Consider the following 26,165-nt stretch of genomic DNA (forward strand, 5'->3'; position numbering starts at 1 on the left):
TCAAATTATATACCATACTTAAAAAAGTACTAATTAATTTAATGATTCCATTAAAACACTTATTGTCACATAACCATCATTTTGATACTTGCACTATTTCCTTGTCTATGTGCCCCTTCCAACCTTTAGCAAAATGAAATTATGTAAAACACTTCAGGCAAAAACATTTTATTATGCAAATGGAAATGAGCCAAAGTCAAACAGCTTATCCTCCTCCAACTAGAATAAACATGTTCCACTTGTCAAGACCGAGTTGGTGTAATTGATGATAAAACCTGGACTTAAATACTGATATCTTAAGTCATAAAAGCTAATATTTTTCCCTCCTCATGTTGTTAATGGAGTGGACAAAATATTAGGAACTCCATTCAATACAATGCACTGCAGTACACCATCATCACCCACTATGAAAGGAGAATTATCACATTTCTGACAATGTCAACAAAAACTGAAAATGTATATGCTTTATAAATGTAGAATTTATGAGAGAGAGAGAGAGAGAAAGAGAGAGAGGAAGAATAAGTACAGTACTCCTACCTGTACAAAGCCCTTCATTACCAAGAGTTGAACAAAGATAAGGGTCACCTCTGCCAGCTCTGCCCACACACACCAGGGCCTCGGGACAGACACCAAACAATCTGGCCCAGCCAAGTCATCTCAAAACAAAAAGGAAATTATATAAAATATTGGAACAAAACCACCAAATCACAAAGTAAGTTAGAATTTGACACTGAACAGAGTGTCAATAAAGTTTATTTGAATTGGAATTAGAAAAAATTTGAGGGAGGGATAGAGAGAGAGAGAGAGAGAGAGAGAGGAAGAATAAGTGCAGGAATGGGAATCATCCCACTTTCGTTTCTGTTGCCAACATGTGAAATCATGTGATTTCCAGCAAGTCAGACAGCCCGCATTGTATAAACAAACATTTCTAAACCAACAATCAGAGATTAGTCATTGTTGGTTGAGGTTTAGGGGAGCAGACAGTCAGACGTAGTAGGTGGAGGTAACAGTGGCTGGACACAACAGAAATACTGCTGGTTTAGAAAAAGACTGAATCCATTACTGCATCTGGACGATTTGGGGAATTCAAGCAATGTGAGTCTTTTTGTCATGTTTTTCTGAGTATCTGTTGCTTGATCATTTAACTGAAGCAATAATATTCACAGTGTATTATACACTACAGTTATAAATAACTATACTTTATCTACTGAAGTTTTTGTGCGATTCATCTTGACAAGGTTCTACTTATTGCAAATGGAAGTTGTAGCTAGACGATTACAATTTAACAAGATTTAATATTTGGGAACTTCACAGATTGCGCCACATATTGATTTCCGGCTTGGTGCCATATTCATTTTGAAATCCCCACTTGCAAAACAAGCTCTATCAACTTGCTAATGCCATTTTTCTTCCTCTGGTCTGTGCTCTCGCTTAGATGAGACATCAGGCCTTATTTTGCCTCTTGCTGCAGCTCATTTTTGAGGTAAGCTCATCTGATAAATGTGGAAATAATGAAAGCAGGCAGAATGTTTACCTACTGTATCTCCTCTATAACCATTAATTAGTTGACCAGAGGGCTTACACCGCAACCTTCTTGACTATCAACTCCTGAATTTGGCAACTTTTTTATCAGTTTATCTAACATTTTTTTCCTGTTCAGCTTTCTTCATGCACACATCTCCGAGTGGTACCCGGTTCCACCCTGCAGCTGCCCTGCCTCTCATTCCAAACAGACTTCACTGGAGCAACCATCACCTGGACATACAACGGTCTTATTATATTTCAGTAACTACCACCACTATTCTTACTGCATTGCAAAAGCACACAGTTATATATATTTTCAGTTGGATTTTTTTTTCTTAAAACAGGTAAAGATATAAGTCCTAGTGCTCAGTCACCTGGCTCGGCAGAAGTTAAAAAGAATGGCTTGTATCTCTCTATCTCCCCTGTAACTGCTGCTCACGAGGGCACATATGTGTGTTTGGTAGAGGAGAACAATATGAGGATGACAAGGACCTACAACATCACAGTGGATGGTGAGAAATAAAGATATACATGCAATATTTATTTTGTTTACACGCAAATACAGTGGAGCATTTGGAATTTGGATAGGTTAAAATGTATGTATATATAATTCAATGAAAAGCTTAAAAGCGTCTGAGTTGTTTGTGTCTTCCTCTACAGCATCAATTGCCTATATGATTACGGTACCCGAAGGCTCAACCACTCATCTCCCGTGCTATTTCCCACCTTCCAGCCAAGTTAAGGCCAATGCAGTTTGGTTCAAAGAGACGGCCGAAGGCAAGAGGAAGCTGCAATCAGAAGAGGCTTCAGTAGATGATACTACAAGAGTGGAACAGCTTTATCCACTTGACCAAGATCAGACCATCATAATTAGAGAAACTGTCATGGAGGATGCTGGAATTTACTCTTGTGAATCTGTAGAGGGAGAGAAGCTCAGCAGTGTATATATTACCGTTGAAGGTAGGTTTGGCAGCGTGCACCATCGGTGATTATAGAAAATGGAACAGCAACAAGTTCTAAATGTGTTTGCATATGATAAGTGCTTAATTTTAACAGCACTAGACTCATAGTTTTGATAATCAAAAGTATTGTGAGGTAAATAAAATAGTAGATTAAAACAGTGATTTCATTTCTAAACCATGTTGAGACATTGGCACGAAAAATGGGTAATCGTGTTCTAAACTTTCCTTCAGATGCTCCCACCCCTGTTCCTCACTCGTGCAGTGGCTTCTTGACACCGTGGGAACCCTGTCAGGATGAGAACAGTCGCACAGGGGAACCCCTGCTGCAGGAATCCATGGCAGAGTTCTCCATGAAGTTGTATTCGTACCTCAGAGAATCATATCCCACTACCAACCTGCTCTTCTCTCCTATTAGTATCAACGGGGCACTCTCCCATTTGTTGTTAGGTAGGAAATGGCTGATTTGCTTTTATCCATTTGATGTTGTCTGTGTGTCCAAAGTTGCATATAGCTTATTCCTTTTGCTGTTCAAAAATGATGAAAAATACATCAGTGAGCCACACCGTTGCACTGGGTAACTGTTTTGGGAAAATATTAAGCCTTTTTAATAAATAAAAGTATATGTTTTTGATCAAATATTTATGTTTTCAGTAGGAGCGAATGGCTTGGGGCTGAGTGCCACTAACAAAAGGAGCTTGAGCTAAATATTGGGAAAGTCAGAAAGTATTGAGAGATGCACTAATGCATTGCTGGTGTTGATCTTTTTGTGGGATTTGTGGGACAGCCTTATCCTTCAAGATTTCTTCGGTCTAAAAAGCAATATTATGCCATTGTGTCTATAGGTAGACAAGAAGAACATTTATATGTCTTGGAAGTTACATAAAAACATTTCACATTTTGAAATGTCACAGGAGTTCCTCTACTTTACTATATTAAATGTCAGATCCATATTGTGACTTTCTATATCACACATTTCTTTCTATATCTATATGTCTTTTCTTTATCCTGTTTCTTACAGGTGCAAGAGGTGACACCCGCAGAGCCATCCAGACGGCCGTGTGTGTGCCGCATGACTTCCATTGTGTTCACTTCCAGATGAAGAAGTTGAGAGAGAAGCTGGCCAGCTCCTTGCAGATGGCTTCTCAGATCTACTATAACCCACGTACTACCATCATTGTGTGAAGTGCACGAAATAGAAGAGAAAGAGGAGAAAGATGCAGAGATTCATGAGTGCACACATAGTTTCGAATATCTCTGTAGCTCATCATAGCGTTTCTATTCTCTTCCTCAGAAATCAGTCTGAGTGAGTCTTTTACTAACCAGTCGGTGCAGTTCTATGAAGCGGAGCCCATTAAGCTGCTGGAAACCAGTGAGGAAAACAAACAGATGATCAACAGCTGGGTGGCAAATAAGACCAAAAATAAAATCACACATTTGGTTGACTCCGTATCACCCGATGCCCAGATGATCCTGCTCAATGCTGTCTCCTTCAGTGGTCAGTAATGTGCGTGTGTGAGTGAGTGTTTGTGTGTGTGTGCGTCTGGAGATGGTGGTGGGAACTAATAAACTGTGTGTATGTGTGTGTTTGTATGTGTCAGGTCGGTGGAAGGTCAAGTTTGAACAGAAACCCAAGAAAGGCCTTTTCACAAAACTGGATGGTGATCTCGTAGAAGTGCCTCTCCTCTATCACCAGAAATACCTGGCAGCTATGACATATGATGTTGAGCTAAAGGCACAGGTAATGAACATACACACACACACACACACACACACACACACACACACACACACACATATTCACCCATACAGCTATATTTACTCAAGTACCATACTGGAATATAATTCTGAGGTACTTATTCTTTCTATTTTATGCTTCGTTATACTATTCCACTACATTTCATATGGAAATATTATATTTTTTATTCCATTACATTTATTTGACAGTTGTAATTACTACTTACTTTCCAGATTAAGATTTGTTACACAAAAACACATGATAAGCATATAAAATGCAATATACTGTTAAAGATTAAATCAGTGGTTTCCAACCTTTTTGGCTTGTGACCCCTTGCAAAAAAACTAGTGTCTGGTTGGGGCTCATTCGTCATATTTCAGATATGGCAGTTCCACCAAGTTTGTTTTAAGTATAATTATATAAATATAAATAGAAAATGTTTACAAAAAAGCAAAGATTAGAGAGAAATCCAAAAATGTAATACATATTTGTGAAGGAGAACTTTGTTTTTTTCTTCTGACCTACATTAGTCATGTCATGACTAATCTGGTGACCCTTTGAAGACCCTTCCCTGTGGTTGGGAACCGCTGGACTAAACTACCTGATTGTACATAAACTAGCTCCAACAGTAAATGCTACTCAGCTTTGATGTATCATAAAACAATCTAATAATGTCATATATATATATATAAATATATATATAAATATATCACTCACAGGAGCCAATTCACCTTTACTTTTGATACTTTAAGTACATTTTGCTCATAATACTTCTGTACTTGTCCTCTTAGGAGTTTGAATGTAGGACTTTTACTTGGATTATTTTTATATTTTTATATTCTTGCTTAAAGTATATATTAACATACACAGTAAAACTCTCCAACAGGTGGCGAGGTTTAGTCTCACGGGTGACAACAGTCTTTACATCCTGCTGCCTCGCTCCAGCAAAGCTTCTGACCTGCTGCAGCTTGAGGAGAAGATGACGGACATAGCTGTGCATCAAATGATAGAACAACTGAAAACAATGTCCCCCCAGCATATTGAGGTCACTCTTCCCCAAATTAAGCTGGATGTGCAACCGGACTTGAACATACTTCTCAAGAAATTAGGTTTGTTCATCTTCTATCTTCTTTTCTATCTGTCTTAATTAAATTCTTCTCAATACCACAGACTGAGTCCCACCCGTGCTGTCAGCCTGTGTTCATCTCTCAGCCAGCAGAGACTTTAAATCTTGTGAGATACATCTACCCATCTGTTCTTTGATCTCCATGTATCTGATCCACTTACTTTGCTTTCCTCCCTGCTTTTTTTCACCTCCCTTCACCCCACCCAGGACTGTCTTCACTCTTTGAGGGTAGCAACCTGTGTGGCCTCTACTCTGAAAACAAGATGGTTCTGGATGATGCCAGACACAGAGCCTTCCTGGCACTGACCGCACAAGGAGTGGAGGCCGGCGCCGCCACCGCTATGTCGTTCTCTCGCTCCTTTCCATCCTTCTCTGCCCTGCGGCCTTTCATCATGCTGCTGTGGAGTGACCAGGCCAATGTGCCACTCTTTATAGGCAGAGTGACTGACCCATGAGAGAGAGAGGGGAAGAAAGACAGACAGACACAGAAGGAGGGAGAGAATAGAAATGTAACAAGCACATGAGCTAAGAAAGATGCAGTAAATGTAGAGTCAAAGTCATGCCATTGTGTCACTATGCTTTTTTTCTGAAAATTCAGTTGCTTTTTGAAGATTTGATGTGCAAAACAAGATAAATTCTCTGTATCAGTAAAACTACAGGTAGTCATCAAGGTCAAGTGACCCTTTGTTTTCAAAGAAGATGATGAATAAACACATATTTACGCAACACATACGCTGCCTGTCTTATGATTTTGAGGACTTAAGAACAGGGATCACATGTCATTCAAAGGACAGACGACCACTGAAACAACTTCAATTTATTTTGCGAAGTAGTTACACAAACCCACCACAGGATGGCAGCCATACTGTGTGATTGACAGTGACAGTGAATACACAAGGACTGCAGCAGTGAATTCTCATCTCATTTGCCCCTGCCCTCCTGCATCATTACCACTGATATCAATTTAAGGAAGACAAGTGTCAAAATCTGTGACAGTAAAGGCTGTTTTTTTTTAAAGCAACATCTTGCTTGGTAAAGCACAGCAACTGAGCAAAAAATACCCTGAATCATTGTATTCACAAACAGATACACACTGATGGTAAGAGATTGAGTGGATGGTATAAACTGTAAACACATCAGCATTCAGAATGATCAGCAAAGGTTGCACTCTATTATACAAGCTGATGGTGATTGCTAAACATGCAGCTATATTGCAGATAAAATGATTACATCAGCAAAGCAGGGTCAATAGACAAGAGTCTGAAAACTTGGTGACTGTAAACAAAACCCACAGATCCAGAGACAGGAATGAGCAACCATCCAGCCACAAATGTGAACTCCATATGATCACTGTCATCCAGCTTAGCCCCAAACAAAGTACTGAGTATTCCCAGAAATGCATCGTTGATGCATGGATAACGTGATAATGTTGTTGTTTTGGTTTGATTATCTCACTGCTGTCGTGCTGGGAGTTTCGATGTGCATAGAGAAAGTACAGAATAACCCGCTGTCTCTGCCCAACCCTCTTGTTAAAGTAATTTAAGGACCTACTGAAAATGTGTTTAAGCTTACTGTTATAATAATAATAATTTATTTCCAATCTTTTGATAATGCCCAAGCCCTTTTTTTACTCGAAAACTAATTCACCACTGAAGGATCCATTTTTTTGCAGTCAACGATGAGACATTCACAAGGTTGTCGAAGGACACCAAGAATATGAGCAGCAGGATCGATTCAATAGTTAGAAAACTCCCGGAGGCCACTGACCGACTGTGGGTGTGCTTTTGTGAACCGTTCTATGGCCAGAGCTGTAGTGATAGATGAACCAGAGGAGTACATTTGATATTCTCGCAGGCATTTAGATAATTCAGTCTAGCCCATATACACCATCAATATGCAGAAATGAGCATAGAGACACATAGCAAACGAGTGGGTAAAGTGTGCAGACACACACCATCACAGTCTACAGTAGTTTCTCAGTTTGGATGGTTGGTCCCCTGCTGCTAAATGTCTTACCATGCAGGGTATAATCCCTTTTTACCTCCTGAGGTTAAATTGTATTAGGGCTCCATTCTATGTGTCTGCATTTCTACCGACTGAACACAGCTTATGTATCTCAGACTTGGGCACAGTAGTTTTGTCTCTGGTCAAGAGGATGAAATATATATTACTAGCCTTGATGTTTAATAGGTCATAACTTATGGGATGAATGAAATTAAGCACAAAAAATTGGGCCCTCTGATGTTTGTTTTTTAGATCCTCACAAGGAGAGTGTCCGAGGGTGTAAAAGGGTTTATTAGAGGTGATTTTTAAGCTTTGGGCAGCCCAACTGTCACATATCAGATAACATCAATCAAATCAAATGTCTGCATTTTTCAAATTAATACATTACTGGTGTGATTTTGCCCTGCAGGAAGGAAATGTTGCATCGTCTGTGACTCTGCTGGAGCAGAATTGGAGCCACTGAGGTAAACCTACTCTGATTCTGTTGAAATCAGGGTCATAATGATGCAGCCAAGTGAAGGTACAAATGGTACCTCTGAAAGCAATATCTGCTCTGCCTGCCGCAGAAACAACTTCCAGCCTTTTGTCAGGAAAGTCAAACAGAACGGTCAGAGGTTATATATCAAGACATAGTCCATTCTTACAGTTGCTCTATGACTGCCTGGCAATGAGAGAGAGGTGGCAAAGGTCTGGCACACATGATTGACAGCTTGTCAGTGTCCTCCAGCCAGGAACACTCACACCACTGAGGCCTGTGGTGGCGGAGGATTTCTCTCATGTATGTGTCTTTCTTGTCCTTTGTTATTATTTCTTCACACCTCTGTGCTTCTGAAGTTGGATGGAGACATTTTGAACGGGGCATGACGTTAATACAGATAGACACATACGGCACAGACAGAAAATGTAGGCACTCATATTCTCATAGCCCGATGCGTGTGCATGCACACTCGCACTTAAACACACACACACAAACACTCACACACATATGCAGACACATTACTGTCTGATATGAAAGTGTATAGAAAGCCACTGTCACTGAAAGACAATGAAAGACGTAAGAACAAGAACACTGAAACGGTAAAGGTACAAATCCACCAAACGGATCATTTTGTGCTTTATAATACGCTGTGTTGTTTTGCATCAGATCAACAACCACTAAAATAGAGACTTCTCAGAACAGAATCAACCTTTTATAACATCCCCGCCCCAGTAACCATATACCACATTATGAGTCACAAGGGTGCGCGTACTGGTGGCCCCTTTCACTGAATGAATTTTGAGTACATTACTCTCAAATCTCATTAGGTGTAAATTTGAATGACAAAATATGAGCGACTTCCACAATACAGTAAGGTCTAAAGCACAATTTTCTGAGTATTGTTTTGTTACGTCAACACTTTAATGAGGACATAGTCACAATTTGGTTCACCTTTAAAAAAAATGTATTCAGATTACACCTTGTTACCATCACTAATATTAGTATGAATATCATATACTAATACTTGGTGCTGTAATTATTGGCATTATATGACGGATTTCATTTTCAACATTATTATTATTATTGCATTTTTTCTCCTTTTTCTCTTATTACTGCTTCACTTGGTCGCTGTTACCAGCCATCTTTCAGTGAGACAAAGTGTGTGTGTATGTGTGTGTGTGTGTGTGTGTGTGTGTGTGTGTGTGTGTTTGTGTGTATGCATGAATGTCATTGTGTGTGTAATCTAGTCCGGTTTGTCGCTGCTTGGGGCTCCTTGCTGTGTAAGCGTATGCCAGTACTCGACTTTCTTCCCTTTGTTTTTGAGACAGTCGAACCAGTGTCTGAGTCTCTGTCCGCTTGCATTGATGCCCAGCTCAACTCCACCTGGAACCAGAAGGAGAGGCAGAAACAGAGGAGAAGAGTCAGGACATGATGGGAATTTGGCAATGGAGTGAGAAGCCATAAACTGAGGAAAGGAAAATCAAGAAACAAGGAATACAGCCTAGCATTAAAGGAGGACAGACAAGAGCAACAAAGGAAGTAAACATTCGAGATAAAGGAGGGAGAAAGAGAAATAGACAAGTAACTGGGGAATTACAGGAAAGGGATATTTAGATAAAGAAAGATTTATTGAAAATAGGACAACCACTGAATATGAAGGCTGGTGGGGGCGGGGAGGGGGTGTAAATATGCAGAGAGACAGGAAATGACTCAGGTCAAAGTGAGCGGAGGTGATGGAGGCGTTGGTGGGGAGGCAGACTGTAAGACAGAGAGATGCAGGCAGTTGTCACATCGAGGTTATTACAAAGCCATTCCCTTGGCTGTGATTGCATAGTTAATGGAGCATGAAGTTTTAAACACGGTATTTTGGCAATGCAGCGCCTTAGAAAATGACAGCCGCAAGCAAACAAGGCTCCATTGTTGATCTGCGGCTCATCTGAGGTCGGCATTGAACACTGCCTGAGATGCTGCTGCTGCTGGGAAGAGTGGGGCAGCCTTTTTTTGTGTGTGTTTCATACCCCGTATCCTCCTTCTCTTTCTATTTCCCCCTCCTAGACACACATCTGGGAGAGCAGGTCTAAACCTGTTGACAGAGTTTCGATTGGATAATCACGCACAACACTTTGTAACGTCCAGCCCCGCCCTCCCCATAACACTCCCACCTCCTCCAAACAGAGATCGATGGAGTGTTCCCTGAGCCTGTGGGTTGCTAGTGACAAACGAATGGTCAGCCATCGTGACATGCGATGGGGGACAGAAGAAAGATGAGGAAACAGGGCCGGAGGAGATGACAGAGACAAGGGCGAGGCTGACACACAGGCAGGAGAGCAGGTGTAGATTGGAGTAGGTTTGAGTAGGTTTTTCAGACTTCTTACATTTACCCCTCAAAAAATCTTCCTCTACTCCCTCATTTTTCTCCTTCAACCCATCAAGCATACAAATACTTGGTGGTGAATTAAAGAGCTGTAGACCTAAAGGTGTCAGTATGCTTCACATAAAGTGCTTGTAACCCCCTGAAATCTTCCACACCTTTCCCTTCCCCATCAGGGCAGGCTGCGTCTAACAGTTTTTGTAAATTTCCAAAGCCGACAGTCTAACAAGCAAACCTACTTCACACAGCGATTGGGCAGATGTGCAAATGTGAGAAAGCAATCAGATTTTGAACTCTGCTATTTTTCACACACAACTACTTCACTTTCACGTCACTTTTTGCGTGTACAACATCAGCAGATGAGTGCAACATTATGAATGCCTTTGAAAAGAGGGCACCATCATCCACAAGTTGTGTGAATTGTTGCGTCATGCCCCTCTCTATGATGGCAGGCTTTTCGCCTCGCCTTCAAGTGTGGCCATCTGGAACAAGTACAAACACTTTTGCCTTCGACGATTTGAAGCATATGATCCCCTTAAGACTTGACTTGGACTGTGGGATTTGAAAGCAAATACACTCATGTCTTAACTTGGTCAAGTCCACAATAAAAAATGAATAAGACAGCGACAAGCACGTCTTGCATTGCCACATCTTGAATTCTTAATTATTAGGCCTATGCACTGAGAGGACTTGGTCTAAGTTGTGTGGATTAATAACTCTATTAATGTACCTTTGAATGCAAACAAGACAGAAGTGAAAGATTTGCCATTAACTTGCAATTTTCTTGTGAGGACTTGTTCGAATTGAATCGAGACTTCAGACTTGACTAGAGCTGCGACAATTAACTGATTAGTCGACAGAAAATTAATTGGCAACTATTTTAATAACCAATTAATTGTTTTGAGTCATTTTTTAAGAAAAAATGCCAAACTTCTCTGGTTCCAGCTTCTTAATTGTGAATTTCTGGTTTCTTAATCCTCAATGATAGTAAATTGAATATCTTTGGGTTTGTGGACTGTTATTCGGGACAAAACAAGACATTTTAGGTTGCATCTGGGCTTTGGGAATTAAGATTTTTCACCTTTTCCTGACATTTTATAGACCAAACAACTAGCGATTAATCAAGGAAATAATCAACAGATTAATTGATTAATTATTAATTAAATTAAATTAATAGTCTGTTTACCCCACTCATTGGAATCATGATGACAGGGATTGTCTGTGGTCCTAAAAAAAGTGAGTCAAAGACCTGTTGAATTAATGTATTAATGCAACACTGAATTTCGTCATGACAATGATGAAGAAACTGTATTGTAAACTTTAATGTGGATCATAGTTGATTCCTGATCTATAATGTGTCTAGTTTCTTTGGCAGATCTATATTTTTTAGGGTTTTCTATAAGGATTTACAGTTTCCCTGTAAGGTGACATTGTAAATATAAAACATAACATGACTAACTCAAAATCAGAGGTTGAAATTTGGCTCAGGGTGGAGATGAAATTTCTCATCTCTCCTTGTGTATTGATTGCTCTGTCAAGTCATCCATTTGATTTATTGTCTGTGCTTTCTTGTGCACTTTTGCCCCCACATTTTTCTCTCGTTGTTCAGTTTTCTCTTCCGTGTATCTCCAAAATCTCACCTTTTACCGTTTGACATCCTCTATATCTTCTGCTAAGCCTATTAGCCCGCTTGTTATTGCTCTCACTCTTATACCAGTGCACTGGGAATGTGTTCGCTTGGCCTCTTTATCATCTCATTTTCTCCATTCTTCTTTGTCTCAGTGTCATTTTTCTCCCAGCCCCAATTAACATAACTGGCAGGCTGCTGTAGCTAAACCTGTAATGATAATGGTCAAGGGAATGGCTGTTATCTGGGGCTGTACGTTAGACTGATGGCCTTTTCTCCCAGCAGGGCTAATAACTCACTGGGCTTATCTAAACACCGTGTGTCCCCCGCCAACCCACCCATCCACTGTCTCACACACATGCGCGCACACACACACACAGTAGACAAAACACTTTGATCTGAAGGCCTTCAAGCTCACAGGGTGGTAATCCATTCTCACTGTGCCTCCCCACTAGTTCCCCATCACTCCTTAAGCTCCCATGTGCTCCATTGCCGTGATATACACACCAGGCCATGCCAAAGCTGTTTAGCAGTCTGACGAAGCAGCAGGCGATGTGATGCACCAAGTCCATCAAGGATGCGGATCCAGAGAAAACGTCTTCCTTTTTGATTTCTAAAGCCCCTCCATTTCCTTTTCCACTCAATCTCTCCTTTTCTCGCTCAATCGTTCTCATCAAGCCTCATAATTACCCCTCATCTCTCTGCATTTCTTTTTTTTTTTACTCCTCTCTCCGCCCACGCTCGGCCTGGTTTTTATGTTTTCTGCAGTTGTGCCGCTTTCATTCAGACACTCTTGTACAGTCATCTACTTTGCTGCTGCTTTCCTCTCCTCTCCTCCCCTCCACACCTCAGCGTCTCAGCCTACCTATGAAGTCGTTACTCATTCCCAAGTCGTAGTCCCACACAGAGATCTCAAGGGTTTTCTTTGCCAGCTGGTCCAGGGTGACTTCATATGAAAACTCCTGTGCAGGTGGTGTGCACAAGAACATATTTATATCAGTGATTCATAAACATGAGACTTGAAAGGAACTGAATTCATTATTTAGTGCATTTTCAGTAAAAACATGCAGACTGATGCTGGGAGCACATGCAGCAGATGACAAATTTGAGGCAGTTTTAAAAAGGGTATGCTTAATTGCTATGCTCACCCAAACGTCAGATACATTAAAGAACATCATTTTGAGCTCATTAGTGAAATTAAAGAAGTTGCCAGGTGTATGTATCGCGGTTATTTGAAGAGCGGGAAACATGTACCTCATTGAACTCAGGGTTGAGAGTCTTTTTCTTCACTGAAGTCTTGTACTTTGACTTTTTCCCCATATCTGGCTGCAAGATGCTGAGGAAGAGGGGGAAAAAAGAGAGCAGCTGAAGATATTGTCCAACATCAAGATAACAAATAGCTCAAATTCAGGGGAATAGTTTGACATTTTGGGAAAACATGCTCATTTGCTTACTTGCTGAGACCTAGATGAAAAGATTGATACTACTTTTATATCTGTCTGTTCAAAATGGAACTACAGCCATCAGCCAAATAGCTTATCTTTGCATAAAGACTGGAAACAGCAGGAAACAGCTCAATGAGCTTAGTGAGCTTTAGAGGCGTCTGTTAGCTTGGCTTTGTTGGCTAGACAGGCTAACTGTTTCCCCCAAGCCCATCTTTCCAAAAAAAGGACAGTATAAGTTGTAAATTCAGTAGCCAAAAACGACCTATAGTTACGTCTGAGTGACAGACATCATATAGGGGCCATAGTAATTATGACTGGAGTCAGTGACGGAGTTCAGATGACAAATTTCCGTATTTGGAGGTGGTGGCTTGGGTGGATGGCTAGCTTCCCGTTTCCAACTGTGAATGTCATGTTTGCAACCTGTGAGTTGGGACAGTTTTTTAAAAACTGTAACTACAATTGTTGTGGTGTTTACTGTTGCCAAAGGTTGCCTAACTTTAAGGAAGTAGTAAATATATTTGAAGTGATCATTTTAACCCAAACCATGATCTTTCTCTAACCCTAACCAAGGGTTGCCTAAACCTAGCCAGACCTTAACCACAGCATTGTCACACCATAAAACATCATTATTTGTGATTTGTAATGGTTTTGGAAAACTGCAGATAGAGCTGGCATATTAGAAAATGCTCCTATGGGTTGTTCTGGAGTCGACCTATTTGGTGGTTTAATTATGAGGATGTGGGCTGCAGGCTGTAGCTTCATATTTATCGTTCAGGCATGGGAGTGATATTGGTCTTTTCATCTAACTCTCTGCAAGAAATTGAACAAACTCCCCAAATCTCAAACTATTTCTCTGATTCAACCCTAGTTGTAGCCTGTAGATGTTACAGAGAAATTGAGCAATTTCTGAGCAGCGTAGGATGAAAGGGGTCAGTAAAGATTTGTACAATAGAGATTCTCAAATGCATTGTACTTTTCAAACAGGGTCAGAACATTAATTATTTCTGAGATCGAAGTAATTAATCCATGACTTCTTTATCTTTTGCCCTATTGTGACAGTAAGTCTTGCTGAATGGCAGAAAGAAAGGAAGACAGAAAGTTTGCAAAATCTCTTTCTGAGATAATTGTGACCCAGAAGTCTTTTGTACAAAGGCAGGGACAGTGAGAGAGTGACAAGAGAGAGAGAGACAGTAGACCACAGCAAGATCATAATCATGCCGATGTTGGAGGAGTATGTAAGCTCCAGCGAAGAGGCAACAGAAGGATCGCTAGAGGGCAACGGGAGTCATCATCAGCATAAATTCTAAGTCAAGATGTTCGGGCGGTGAGATATCTCACTCCTCCAGCCTCCCCAACCCCCCTGCCAGTGACGAATCCTGGCCTGACAGCTGATGCATGAGATGGGCTTGGGGCTGTCACTGCAGAGCCGGAATCAGAGCGAGTGAAGGATGGAGGGATGAAGGTGGTGGAGGAACAGGAGGAGGAGGAACTGATAGAAAGCAAGGTGGTGGCACAAAGACTTGCACCGCTGCGTGCTCTCTGTCAGCACTAAAAGTAATATTTCATGATATGAAATGATCTGCTGAAGTTACAGTTATAAGAAACAGTTTTTACTTCAGTCCTCCTACGTTGTGTTGACAACTTAGAGATGAAAACACTCAAGTCATAACTTATAAACATTTTCTTGGTTATATCTTAACCAGGATTGTCCAGAGACCAGATGATGATGATGATGTACACAACCTTATTTGATATTCAGTTACAGTGCCTGCTTCCCAGGCTGTGGGGGCTTGACTGACCAAGGGTTCACAAAATAAATCTGAGAGATTACAACAAGATTAAAAGGAATAAGAGATAAAAAAAAAAATATGTATCAAGATATATTTCTATCATACAAAATTATGTTGAATTTTTCTGACTTTATTTTTTTCCTTTTTTCCCCCTTGTGAATAAGGTATATTTTCCCTAATTCAAACCTTCAAAAATAATTCAGATGAAACAATTTGAGATGGAAAAATCGCTCATATTTTTTCAAGTCTGTCTTCAACTAACACTCACATGCCCAAATGTTCACTGAAATGGTTATTGGCCACTGTAAGTGTTCCTCCTCTTTATACTGGACACAAAGAGTTTGCTTCTTAAAGTGATTTCAGTGGAAGTAATGGAGGATGAAATCCACAACCCTCATTGTGGCAACACTAATATGAGGCTTCAGCAGCCTAAGTTAGCTCAGTATAGTGGGTTTCTTCAGGGAGTCACAGTTTTTTTAGTATGAAATTCATGCTTCAGCAAGCAAACACTGTCCGAGGTAGCACAAACAGGGAATAAAATTGTAACTTTGGATGATACCAACTTGATTTGTCTAATTTAAAGTGAAGCCTAATTTAGTTTTAGATGAGCTTAAGAGGACTGTGGATTTTGTCCCCCATCACTTACTCTGAATTTGGTTTAGGAAGGGACCAATGCTCCTTCCAATGTGAACATGTGAGTATTGTTTTAGGATTTACTTATAAATGTGAACCTATCCCAATCAAAAGACATTACACATCACCATACAACCTCCATCCTACAGTATATTCAAAGCTTTTTCTAAATTTCTGTTGCTGATCTGACTATGAATTCTATGAAGAAAGTACTAATTAAAGACCCTGAAAATGTATTTTCCCAATCACCTTCTTACTATGAATGATAGGTTCCTACATGAACTATTGTTTTCCAGAGTTATAAAAGTTTTTTTTAACTTTCTGTGCTCTTCTCACCGGTTTGAAGAAGGCTCACTTGGAAAAACATGATGTCATGTACTTCTGTTCGCCAATCACGATTCAGCAACATGTGAATCAGAATCTGATGACTGTTGGTTGGTTGTCTGGTCCCTGACAATCACATCTGATCAAACCAAACCCACATAATCCTGACAAAGCCTATTAACTGAATTTTTGAGTAATAAATAAGACCTAAAATTACTGAATATAGATACAAGATCAATATTGTTGGAGGAGATTCTCACCCAGTGTCCCCCCTCTTTGAGGTAACACCCTATAGACTATAGACATCTTCATTTTAAAGATGAGGGGTTTAAAGGAAGTACCTACATGTAATAAACTCACTGCATAACTATTACATCCTGTGATTTCAATTCAAACCATTCGTTTCATGGCAAATCATCTCTTGTTTCCAGACTGTTAGATGTTTACTGCATTCTAAAAAGGTCATTTTCTCCATAACCTTATCAAAATGTATCCCCCATAATACCTCTGGCATATGCAGTAGTCTGTCTGCCTTAACAAGAAAGAAAAGGGAAATGGGAAGAAAAGAAGGAATCAATTGAGAGAGGCAGCCAAACAAAACCTCTATTTGACCAGCAGCATGTGAGATGGTGAGGTGAACACCCGGGGGACATCTCACTATGAGCTGTGCCAAATCACATTTTACATACGGCTCCGAGGCAACTCAGACTGGGGTATTCCAGTTTCCAGAATAACAAAAAACCACCACAGCAGCATTCATAATAATAATAATAGCATAAATAAAAATATTCTGTACAGCAGCCATCAAACTATGCTCGAATTACCATAGAAAATTTGATGTGAAGAATCATTCGTAACATGGGAGGCTGGTCCATGGAGATAGGGAGGATTATCCCCTCGGTTTTTTGTTAGCTGTTTCCTTAAAAAGTAGGTTGTTCATTGAAGAATACAGTGAAACTAAGTAACCATACAATTCTATGCTGTATCATCCTCCTATTTTACTGATGTGTAAACCTCCAATGACTGATAAGGCTGACAGCGACTGACAGCTTCTCTAATAAATCCTGTTCCATTAGACTACTTTGTTTTTCTCGTATAATGCTTTATGGATAAGTGAAAGTGCTCATGATTTTGTTCTAACTCTGCTGTCTTTACATTACAAAACTTTGCTACAGTCACTTAATTGTCCTATATTATGTTATTGTTCATGTTGACATGTCTTTTTATCAGATTTTTGAAGATTTCCTCCTAAATCTTGTTTGTATTTATGATGATTTTTCTTTTAAAGGATAGATTAGTCTATCTTACTCTGATACAATAGTCACACATCCAAATGAACTTTAAAAGTGGCACTGTGGCAAAGAAGCAATCCTTTTCCAGTGTGACTACTCTGTAAAAGACGGATGAAATCCACAGTCCTCGTTCTGCTCTGTATTACTCTGAATCTAATATGAGGCTTCGCCAGTCTGAGTGGTACAAATAAAATTGTTTTTTTTCAGTATGAAATTCCCTCGTGTTATTATCCCTTTTATTTCAGCAAAGACCTTTGCTGAATTTTGAAATAAAAAGACGGTAACTCTGTTAGATATCCATTTGATTTGTCTAACTCAGACTGCTGTTACCTTGCGAAGCAGCTGGATTTGCAAGATCACGACATCACAAGATTACACAAGAATCCATCTTGTCAGGCTTCAAGTTATGCGTTTATGTCCAAACCAATCAGCGTCCTATGAGATTCTTGCGTGATCTCATGATCTCGCGAATCCAGCTGCCTCACAAGGTAATAGACAGATGGTTCGACCAATCACCTGCAAAGTATTTTGTGCCTGCACTTTTCCAAACAGTTTCCAAAGACGAATTCTCAGATGTTCTGTGTAACAAATCATCTGGTGCGTCAGGTTAAGACTGCTGAAGCCTCATATCAGTTTCAGCTGAACTTGAAGAATGAGGACTGTACATGTACCCCTTTTCTTACATGGAGTCACCTTAAGGGATCTCTTTGCAGCCAGTGTGGACAAGAGGAATTATTACAGCAACCAGTAACTCTAAAAAAGCTGAACATAAACTTGAACCCATTCTTACTACCACAAATCTGCCCAGCTTGTCTTCTACATCCATGCTCTGGGCTCCAGCCTACATCCTGCCCCAGCCTGACATCCAACCAGTCAACTAACAATCAGTCAGTCATCATCATCAATGATCAAACCTTACAATACACTGTCAATCAGATCCATTCATCTCCTGTGCTCCTTATGTCTAACCATGCACCCATGCTGTTTATCTTCACCTCAGTCCACAATATTTCACCTTTCACCACTCATTTTATGTCACAGGAAGCACATGATATAATCACATGTCAAATTAACAACTCTGTAACTGATGAGATGATGAGAATTTGGTACCAAAAACGATCCTGACAGCAATCTGACAGCGAGACAGACAGAAGAATGAGAGCATCCTCATGAACGAGATAAAGGAACAACTAAAACACTGAGAAGTGGCAGGGAGAGATGAGGGAGCCGGTGTTAAAAACAGGAGCTAAATTAAAGAAGTTATGACACAGAGATGCAAAAAAAAAAAAAAAAAAAATGTGAGAGAAAATGAAAATGAACGATGGGAAAGAGGAGCTAAATATATGCCCTCTGCAGAAAGGAGTCATGATTTCCACTTCACACAAGCGCTCAGAGGGAAAGAGAACAAGACAGTAAAGCATGGAAGTGTGCTTGGTCAGCAGGAAATATCTGACATGTTTTGCACATTTTCTGCCTTCACATGTCGTTTTTCTGACAGAATTATTTATTTATTTTTTTTACATTTTAATAACGTGTGAAGAGCAAAGGAAAAGACTGTGGGCTCCTTCAAAGGATGTAAACTCTCTTAAAAAGCTAATTTATCCTTTCAAACGGAAAACAAATTAGTTCTGAGATAATTCTGACCTTGTGTCACTTAAATAGCTTCCAAAGACTGTTTGAGAGTCACAGAGAGAAAAGACCAATTAGAAAAGCCTTCTGGACAAATGCACACACAAACACACCGTGAGCATGAATGAAGACAGAGCAGTATCAAGATCAGCTTTAGTTACATCCTCCTCCAGAGGATTGCTGGTGTTACAGCTGCAGGACATCACCACTCTGACAGTGAAGTAAGTCAGAAAGCTACCTAAGCAAATTAATTCCTTACTCCTCTGTCGACTTAATTGCTCGGTATACTCTAGAGACGTAATTCGTCCTGTGCCAGCAATACGTTCGCTGCCAATTTTTCTTTGTTGGAAGTTAACTTCACTAAACTTCAGATCATTAATTATGTTGGGTCTATGGAAATCACATTAGGATGCATTAAAAGAGTGGCATACTGTATACTCTGCAGAGCAGCCACTCAACTGAGGTAAACAAGGCTCTTTGTGATGGATAGAGAGAGTTCCTCGTACAAAAGGGAACAAAAGGAATCTCTGGCAGACAGGCAAATAAAAAACATCCAAATAGCTAAGGCATTAGAAATAAGTATCAGACCAGTGGCTTAAATAAATCATGTCAATTTAAACAGCCTATATAAAAGTGAAAAGACATAGAAGAAGAAAGAGACACAACCAAAGCAGATAAAATGAAACAGAGCAGGTAAAAAGGAAAACAGGGACTGAAAGAAGAGCCAGACACAAACTCTGAGCATTAAAATTGACTGATAAAGTACAAGGTGGCACTTTTAAAGCAGAGGAACAAATCAATGCCTTGGAGAGACAGAAGGAAAATATGTCTGTGTGCGTATGAGAGAGAGAAAAGCGTGAACTTTCCCTTTTTTTTCTTTTTGTTTCTCTCATCTCTCTCTCTCTACAGCATTTCAAAATACCAATATTGAGGGTGAATACTGAGAAGGTTTTGCTCAATATTTCCCACTTGTACAACCTACTGAAAACATCACAAGATAAAAATGTTTCTCAATGCAGTAATTCTATCTCTCCCTCTCATTCACTCTATTCCAAACTGCACAGTACTGAATAAAAATGTTGTGGATCGCCTCTCCATCTCTTTCCCACTCACAAACAAGTTCTTCAAGTAAATATACAGTACTGGTCAAAAGTCTGGACTTTTCTAATTCAAATGAATGGGAAGGTGTGTCCAAATGTTGTGGTACTGGACTGTACATAAAGCACACAAAAGTTCAGACAGATAATCAGGCTAATCCATCTCTTTTTCTGCATCTTTTCCCATCATCCTCAGGCCATAAACACATGTCATCTCAGTCAAAGGGATAAAAATCAAGTCAACTTTATCTATTCTTGACCATTTAGATCACGGTTTAATCAACTGAAGAAACTAAAAACTACTTTAGGGCCATTAAAACGTCCTTTAGAGACAATTTCAGCAAACTGGTGCTCCTTCTGCTTCACAGCCTCCCACTACTGGAGGTGGCGTCGGTTAGAGGATTGGTTGTCCTGTGTGGGAGCTTTCTCTCTAAGCACTGCTGGTATTTACAGTAAGTGCACCAGGCAGAGCAGAGATTGAGCTGTGTGGGTTTAATCTGTCACCACCCATGCCTTTCTGGCAGGTTGGCCCAGGTTTACAATGTTGGACAATTTGTCTTTCTCTTGGCTTTGTGTTTTAGACTTTGAAGAGACCTGCGTTGGCTGAGAGAAGTGCACAGTCCTCTCTGAATGGTACAGTATGATCAGGAATCCTTCTTGCAGCATGATTGGTGGTGTCACCACCATTATGGGACTGCAGTTGCTTTTTTGAGGTTCTTATTGGCCTTATCAGACAACTTCATCCTTGTGTTTAAGTAACTGTCATGGGCACATCCTCCTTCAGCTCACAAAGACTGTTCAGAGTTATAGGTGTGTTGCTGATCTGCTTGTTGTAGTGTGCAAGTTAATTAAGCTTATGGTGGCTTTACATTTCGGTTCTTAGTCCTGGAGACATGTTTTCGCATTTCATAGGTTTGTGGGTGTTGTGCCATGCTTCTGTTAGCAGGGCATCTGGCTTCGCCCCCTCAAGCCTGTCAGGCTCACTAAAGGGCGAAGCCTGTGTGTAATAGATCAAAGCTTATGCACTGTAACACCTAGTTCTACGAGTATTGTGTCAGAGCCCTTTCACCTTGTCTTCCTGATTCTTCTTGAGTCGTTGACATTGCCTGAAACTGGCCTGATTGGCCAAGTACATGCATACATAAGTTTTGACTGAAATTTAATGTAGTCATAGAAATAGTTCTGGTAGTATCTAAGCTGATACTTACTGTTTTCTATGTTTTGGAGCTATGAAACAGAATCAATGCAGAATGGGAGATTTGTGATGGTGGCTTGTGTTAGCTGTGACAGATGCTCTATCAAGCCTCAGGTAAAAATCCACAGACTAAGGCCATATTCTCAGCGACTTGAGCCCTGCCATAAAAAAACATAGCCCTCTCAATCATTTGAATGAGGCCAGTGCGTTGACACAGTGAGGTTGCCAACACAGGGTCATCCAGCAAAAAAAGAAAAAATCTGGCTCAACTTTTCCTGCAATGTCATCTTGAAAGGTGCTGTGTTATATACAGTACATAAGCACACATTCCTCGCAGATTACTTTCTAAAGTTAACGTCGCATTTCTACTGTTTACCTTTCTGTTTATCTCACGATCGTCACAGTGAAACATATCACAGTGGCAACTATTTTATCTAAATTCTCTGCAACTGTGAGCATTACAAACAACAAACCTGGTATGATAAGTATTATAATATATATATATATATATAATTGAATGTTCCTTTAGTACCAGGCATGGCAGCTAATGGTTAAGATATGATTATCAGTTGAACGTTTAAAAAACATCCCAAATATGGTGAAGTTAAAAAAAAAATGTCAGGAATGACTGCTCTTAGGAGATATAACACAAAACCAAGCCATTGTCGAATCCACCACACCGTTCTTCACACCTTTACTTTCTGCTGCACTACACATCATATGTGATGTTTTTATAGTTCATATAGCAGTGATATACCACTTGCATTGGTTGAGCACATTGCCACTGACCATTAAATGCAAAAGCAGAACAGTTACATATGAACATAATTTGTTGGATACCAGGTTGGTTAATAAAAATTCCAACGTGACTCACATTTTGACAAAGGGGTCAGAATAGCCGTTGGAGTCCATGGCAGCCAGATGGGCACAGCGTATGATTCCAACCAGCAGGCAGCCCTTCTCTGTGTTATAGCACAGTGACACCAGGATGCGGCCACGCTGGGGACAGAGAAAACAACCGTGTCAGACACAGCACCTGTTTCCACTCTGATGTTTCCCCCTTCGATGGATACACGCAGTGGGGAATCCTGCAGCAGATTTTGTTTGTAAAGTGACTATGAAAATTACCAAAATACTCTTTGTAAACTCTTTTTCACCCAGAGCAGTGGAAATAAATCAATGATTAAGTAAAAATTTAATTTAAAAAACTATTATTTGCACCAATATCCTACCTAACATATAGTGTATAGGCAACAGAAGTATTCAAATTAAAGCTTGTAATTAAAAGCCTTATCTTGGATTGGCAAAATGACACTGCTCCCTTCTCATTTGAGACCAAAAGCTATTAGCCTCTGTCTCTAAAATCATGAGGAGAAATGAGATAACGACCACCAGAGGAGAAAAACAACGGATCGACAACACTGCTGTGATTCACAAACTGTTGCAATACAGTGTCCATATGAATAGTTTCTCTCGCACCAGTGTATTACAGTGCATGCTTCCGACACATTTACTGATTAATTAAACTTTCTTTTCAGATGGTGGAAATAGAAGATAGATTAGAATTTCTAAAAAGATAAGAAAATGTATTAGATATAGGCGAGTAATAGGAAATTGCAGTGAGTCATGTTTTGGTTAAAAATGATAATAGGATTGGTGATGATAAAAGCTGACGATAGTTTTACCTCCTCCTCTGCTACCAGCGCTCCCTGCTCCACCGTTTGATTGTTAGTTTCTTTATTCTGAAATGACAGAGAGAGAGAGAGAGATAGATAGATAGACATGAAGAAAGAGAGCGAGAGAGATACTGGTTATAACCTACGGAGCCTGCAGGTGAATATCTATTACATAATATAATGCAGCAGTTGAAATTGATGCCTGATAGCCCCGAGGCCAACATGCACAATGGAAATAGGACACATCTTGATATATATGTCCACAGAAACCCATTTGGTATGTATGTGAACAGTTAATGCACGGTCACACATACACACACACACACACACACACACACACACACACACACACACACACACACTGTACCTACCTGTGCAATTCTCTCCAGGCCCATATTGTAACGTTTGTTCTCGCCCTCTTTCAGTTTCTTCAGTGCCACTCTCACCTCTCCAATGAATTCATTTCGTCCGAGTCTGTCCATGTCACATACACACAGCCTTCATACACAAAAAGACACACACAGAAACAGAGAGAGAGAGAGAGAGAGAGAGAGAGAGAGAGAGAGAGAGAGAGAGTGAGAGAGAGAGAGAAGCAGGTGAGTCACTGACAAGTTACAGATGAACTCTGCCGCTGCGTTGCTCTGCTCATTATTGAGAAGACTGTGCCAAATATATCCAAAGTGAATCTGAACAATCATTCAGCTCCACGTGCAAGGCGAGATGAGTTCTCTGTGGTTTCGCATGAACAACCTCATGAATGATGTGTGGGTGCTGAGGAGGACGGGGGTGTCCAAAGGATTTCAATTATTTCCTTTATGGCTGTTACTCCATCAGACACTAATTTGTCTTAAAGTCCAACAAAAATTTAATTTAACATTTAATCATCCCTTTTGCAGTCAGAAAGGATGTTTTTTCCCGTAATTTTATATTATTAGAATGAGGTAAAAAGGTCTTTGAGTGTGTAAATGTATCCCCTATATAGTGCCCTCAAAAAATCCACAATGGAACAGATAAAATAGCTTCCAAAGAATGTACACTACTTCCTGCAAACAATCTCACATTGCAGCAGCATTTTATAGATATAAAAATTACACTGCGACTCCACAGCCGACTGTGATGATACAAAATGATGATGATTAGTTCATCATTGCATTCGAGAAACGCCTGAAAAAGCACTTTCTCTCTTGTTGTTGATGGTATATCTTGTGCATTTGTCTACTTGCTGTTGTTTCTTACTTTACTAATATGAAAAACAAAACACTTGCACTTATACCTCGTCAGCTACTTGAGAATTTGTAGCACGGCTCTTTCGGAGTCACTGTCCTCTAACACTTGATTGACTTGCCTCACTTGTAAGTCGATTTGGATAAAAGCATCTGCCAAATGACAAAATGTAAATGTAAAGCACTGAGTAAGCTATTGAGCGTCTATTATACAGGGAGTAGTGAATGAGTGAACGAGGGAGTCATTTTGGACACTGCTGCTGTTTATTTCACTGAGTTGTAAAAAATGTTCTGATTTCATGTAGTGTGCAGGTAATCAAGTCATTTGTATAGATTGTCTTTATATTAGGGTGACTTGCACCATAATTGAGAGGAAGAAAAATATCCTGTTTGAATTATGTAGATCTCCTATCGCATGTCTTGCTTTTCGCTGCCCTCTAAATTTAAAAGGAGACAACAAATCAATATCCCCTGTATTGCTATAGTTATGCAAAATTAATTCCTCCACGGAGCGCACTTTTTCAGACTAATGGTGATGTTTGATGGAGGGTGAATATTCCATCAGATACAGTAGCATCTTCACAGCCCATCACCTGCTACAATATTCCCTCTGTATTCAGATATTCCCAGATGGACTGTCGCTGCTCCTGATTTCTTCCTCACTCTTCATTTTCTACTCTCAACCTGCCTCTTTCTCTCGCTGCACACACACACACACACACCTTCCCCCCTCTTCCTGTTCTCTTCCCATTCCTCTGACATTTAGACGTTTGACATGCTGGCTCCAGCCTTTTAGTCATAACTTATATCTCTAGCAGGGGCCTCAGAATAACTCTGACTCATGACCAGGGCTGTCAGATGATTCATGTGCCTTTGCTCTGTCATACTTGTAAGGTGTCTGTGATGAGACGAAGGTTGTGGTGAAAAGTGACACCAGATCTGCCCCAAACTTGTGGCCCTCTGTGCAAATGCTCCATCCGGTTTCTTTACACCCTCTCCCACATTTTCCGGCTCTAGTATTCCTCTAAAAACCAAGCAGATGCTCATGGAATCTGTTCAACCTTCGGTGCCAAATTTAGTGTGGCGTCACTGGCAAATATCATCCTCATGAGTTACATTAGATGAACAGGGTGTTTTAGCATGCCTGTGTGGTGTCTGAACCTGTGAAAGTATCTCTTTAATGGTTTGAACAAGTAGGAAGAGTGTCAACAAAAAGTGACTTTGATGACAAGTATGACCTTTACTGCGGTACCTTTACAGTTTTTTTTAAAAAAAGATCATTGGCGTGTAAGGAGCTCACTGGTATTTCAAACTTTAGATACTGTATATACTTAATGAATCCCCACTTAGCCTGCCGATTGATTTGTTATGCCATATTGTTTTTAATTCCATGCCACAGGGATTTGTGTTATTTAAGGCTTAATTCTCTGTTTTTTCCACATTCGGGCATTACTTCATGTTCCCAAATATTAATTAAACTGTTCAAGGCAATGCAAATGACGTATGTTTTTCCATTTACCATATTTAACATATTTAAGAGTTTAATATTGTAAAGATAAATTACATGGCTACTTGAAATTAGCCGATACTCTACACTGATTTTTGGGGAACGTTCAAGCAGTGTATGATATGATCTAACATCAAAATTAGAACATATTTTTGTAGAGTCAGTCCAAGTACAAGGTCTTAAATATGCACATGACGGCTACGATATAATGGACTGATTTAACCCTTTGATGGTTTGAAAAAAGAACTTACTTTGAGAAGCACAACAGAGAGTGGTTAGATTTATGCTAAACTACAGTATGCTTCACTTGTATAAGAGAAAAGGATTTTGAGTATGAAGAAGTATTGATAAATTTGGCAAATGTAACACTATCTGAAGTTTAGTGTAAACTTCCCCAACAAAGATCAGGAGCAGAGCTGTTAACATTACTCTACTGATATACTTGTATCTTGGCTTCCATGCAGTGGATGCACCAGTCTTGAACAGGTATTTTTTTTATATAACCTGTAACCCACCATATTAATATA

At 39.9% G+C, this 26,165-nt stretch overlaps 2 protein-coding genes across 2 annotated transcripts in view; one reads left to right on the plus strand and one right to left on the minus strand.

The window, feature by feature from the left end:
* The first annotated feature begins 826 nt into the window (after positions 1 to 826).
* Positions 827 to 6,075, plus strand: serping1 (serpin peptidase inhibitor, clade G (C1 inhibitor), member 1). Its single transcript, XM_067584681.1, has 11 exons — positions 827 to 1,095; positions 1,436 to 1,483; positions 1,661 to 1,769; positions 1,869 to 2,036; positions 2,185 to 2,484; positions 2,718 to 2,933; positions 3,505 to 3,648; positions 3,778 to 3,981; positions 4,085 to 4,224; positions 5,108 to 5,330; positions 5,555 to 6,075. Exons 2-11 carry the CDS (start codon positions 1,436 to 1,438, stop codon positions 5,800 to 5,802), a joined length of 1,800 nt encoding a protein of 599 aa, XP_067440782.1. The 5' UTR covers positions 827 to 1,095; the 3' UTR covers positions 5,803 to 6,075.
* A 2,453-nt stretch (positions 6,076 to 8,528) lies between these two features.
* doc2g (double C2-like domains, gamma) overlaps positions 8,529 to 26,165 on the minus strand; it is a 29,603-nt gene continuing 11,966 nt past the window's right edge. The window contains exons 6-11 of the mRNA XM_067584684.1: positions 23,280 to 23,406; positions 22,918 to 22,974; positions 22,107 to 22,231; positions 13,082 to 13,163; positions 12,693 to 12,789; positions 8,529 to 9,212 (exon numbers count right to left, since the gene is read on the minus strand). Coding sequence (XP_067440785.1) covers positions 9,073 to 9,212; positions 12,693 to 12,789; positions 13,082 to 13,163; positions 22,107 to 22,231; positions 22,918 to 22,974; positions 23,280 to 23,406 — 628 coding nt within the window. The 3' untranslated portion in view covers positions 8,529 to 9,072. The remainder of the gene's footprint in view (positions 9,213 to 12,692; positions 12,790 to 13,081; positions 13,164 to 22,106; positions 22,232 to 22,917; positions 22,975 to 23,279; positions 23,407 to 26,165) is intronic.

This window comes from Thunnus thynnus, chromosome 3, assembly GCF_963924715.1.
Source record: "Thunnus thynnus chromosome 3, fThuThy2.1, whole genome shotgun sequence".
NCBI classification, from domain to species: Eukaryota; Metazoa; Chordata; class Actinopteri; order Scombriformes; family Scombridae; genus Thunnus; species Thunnus thynnus.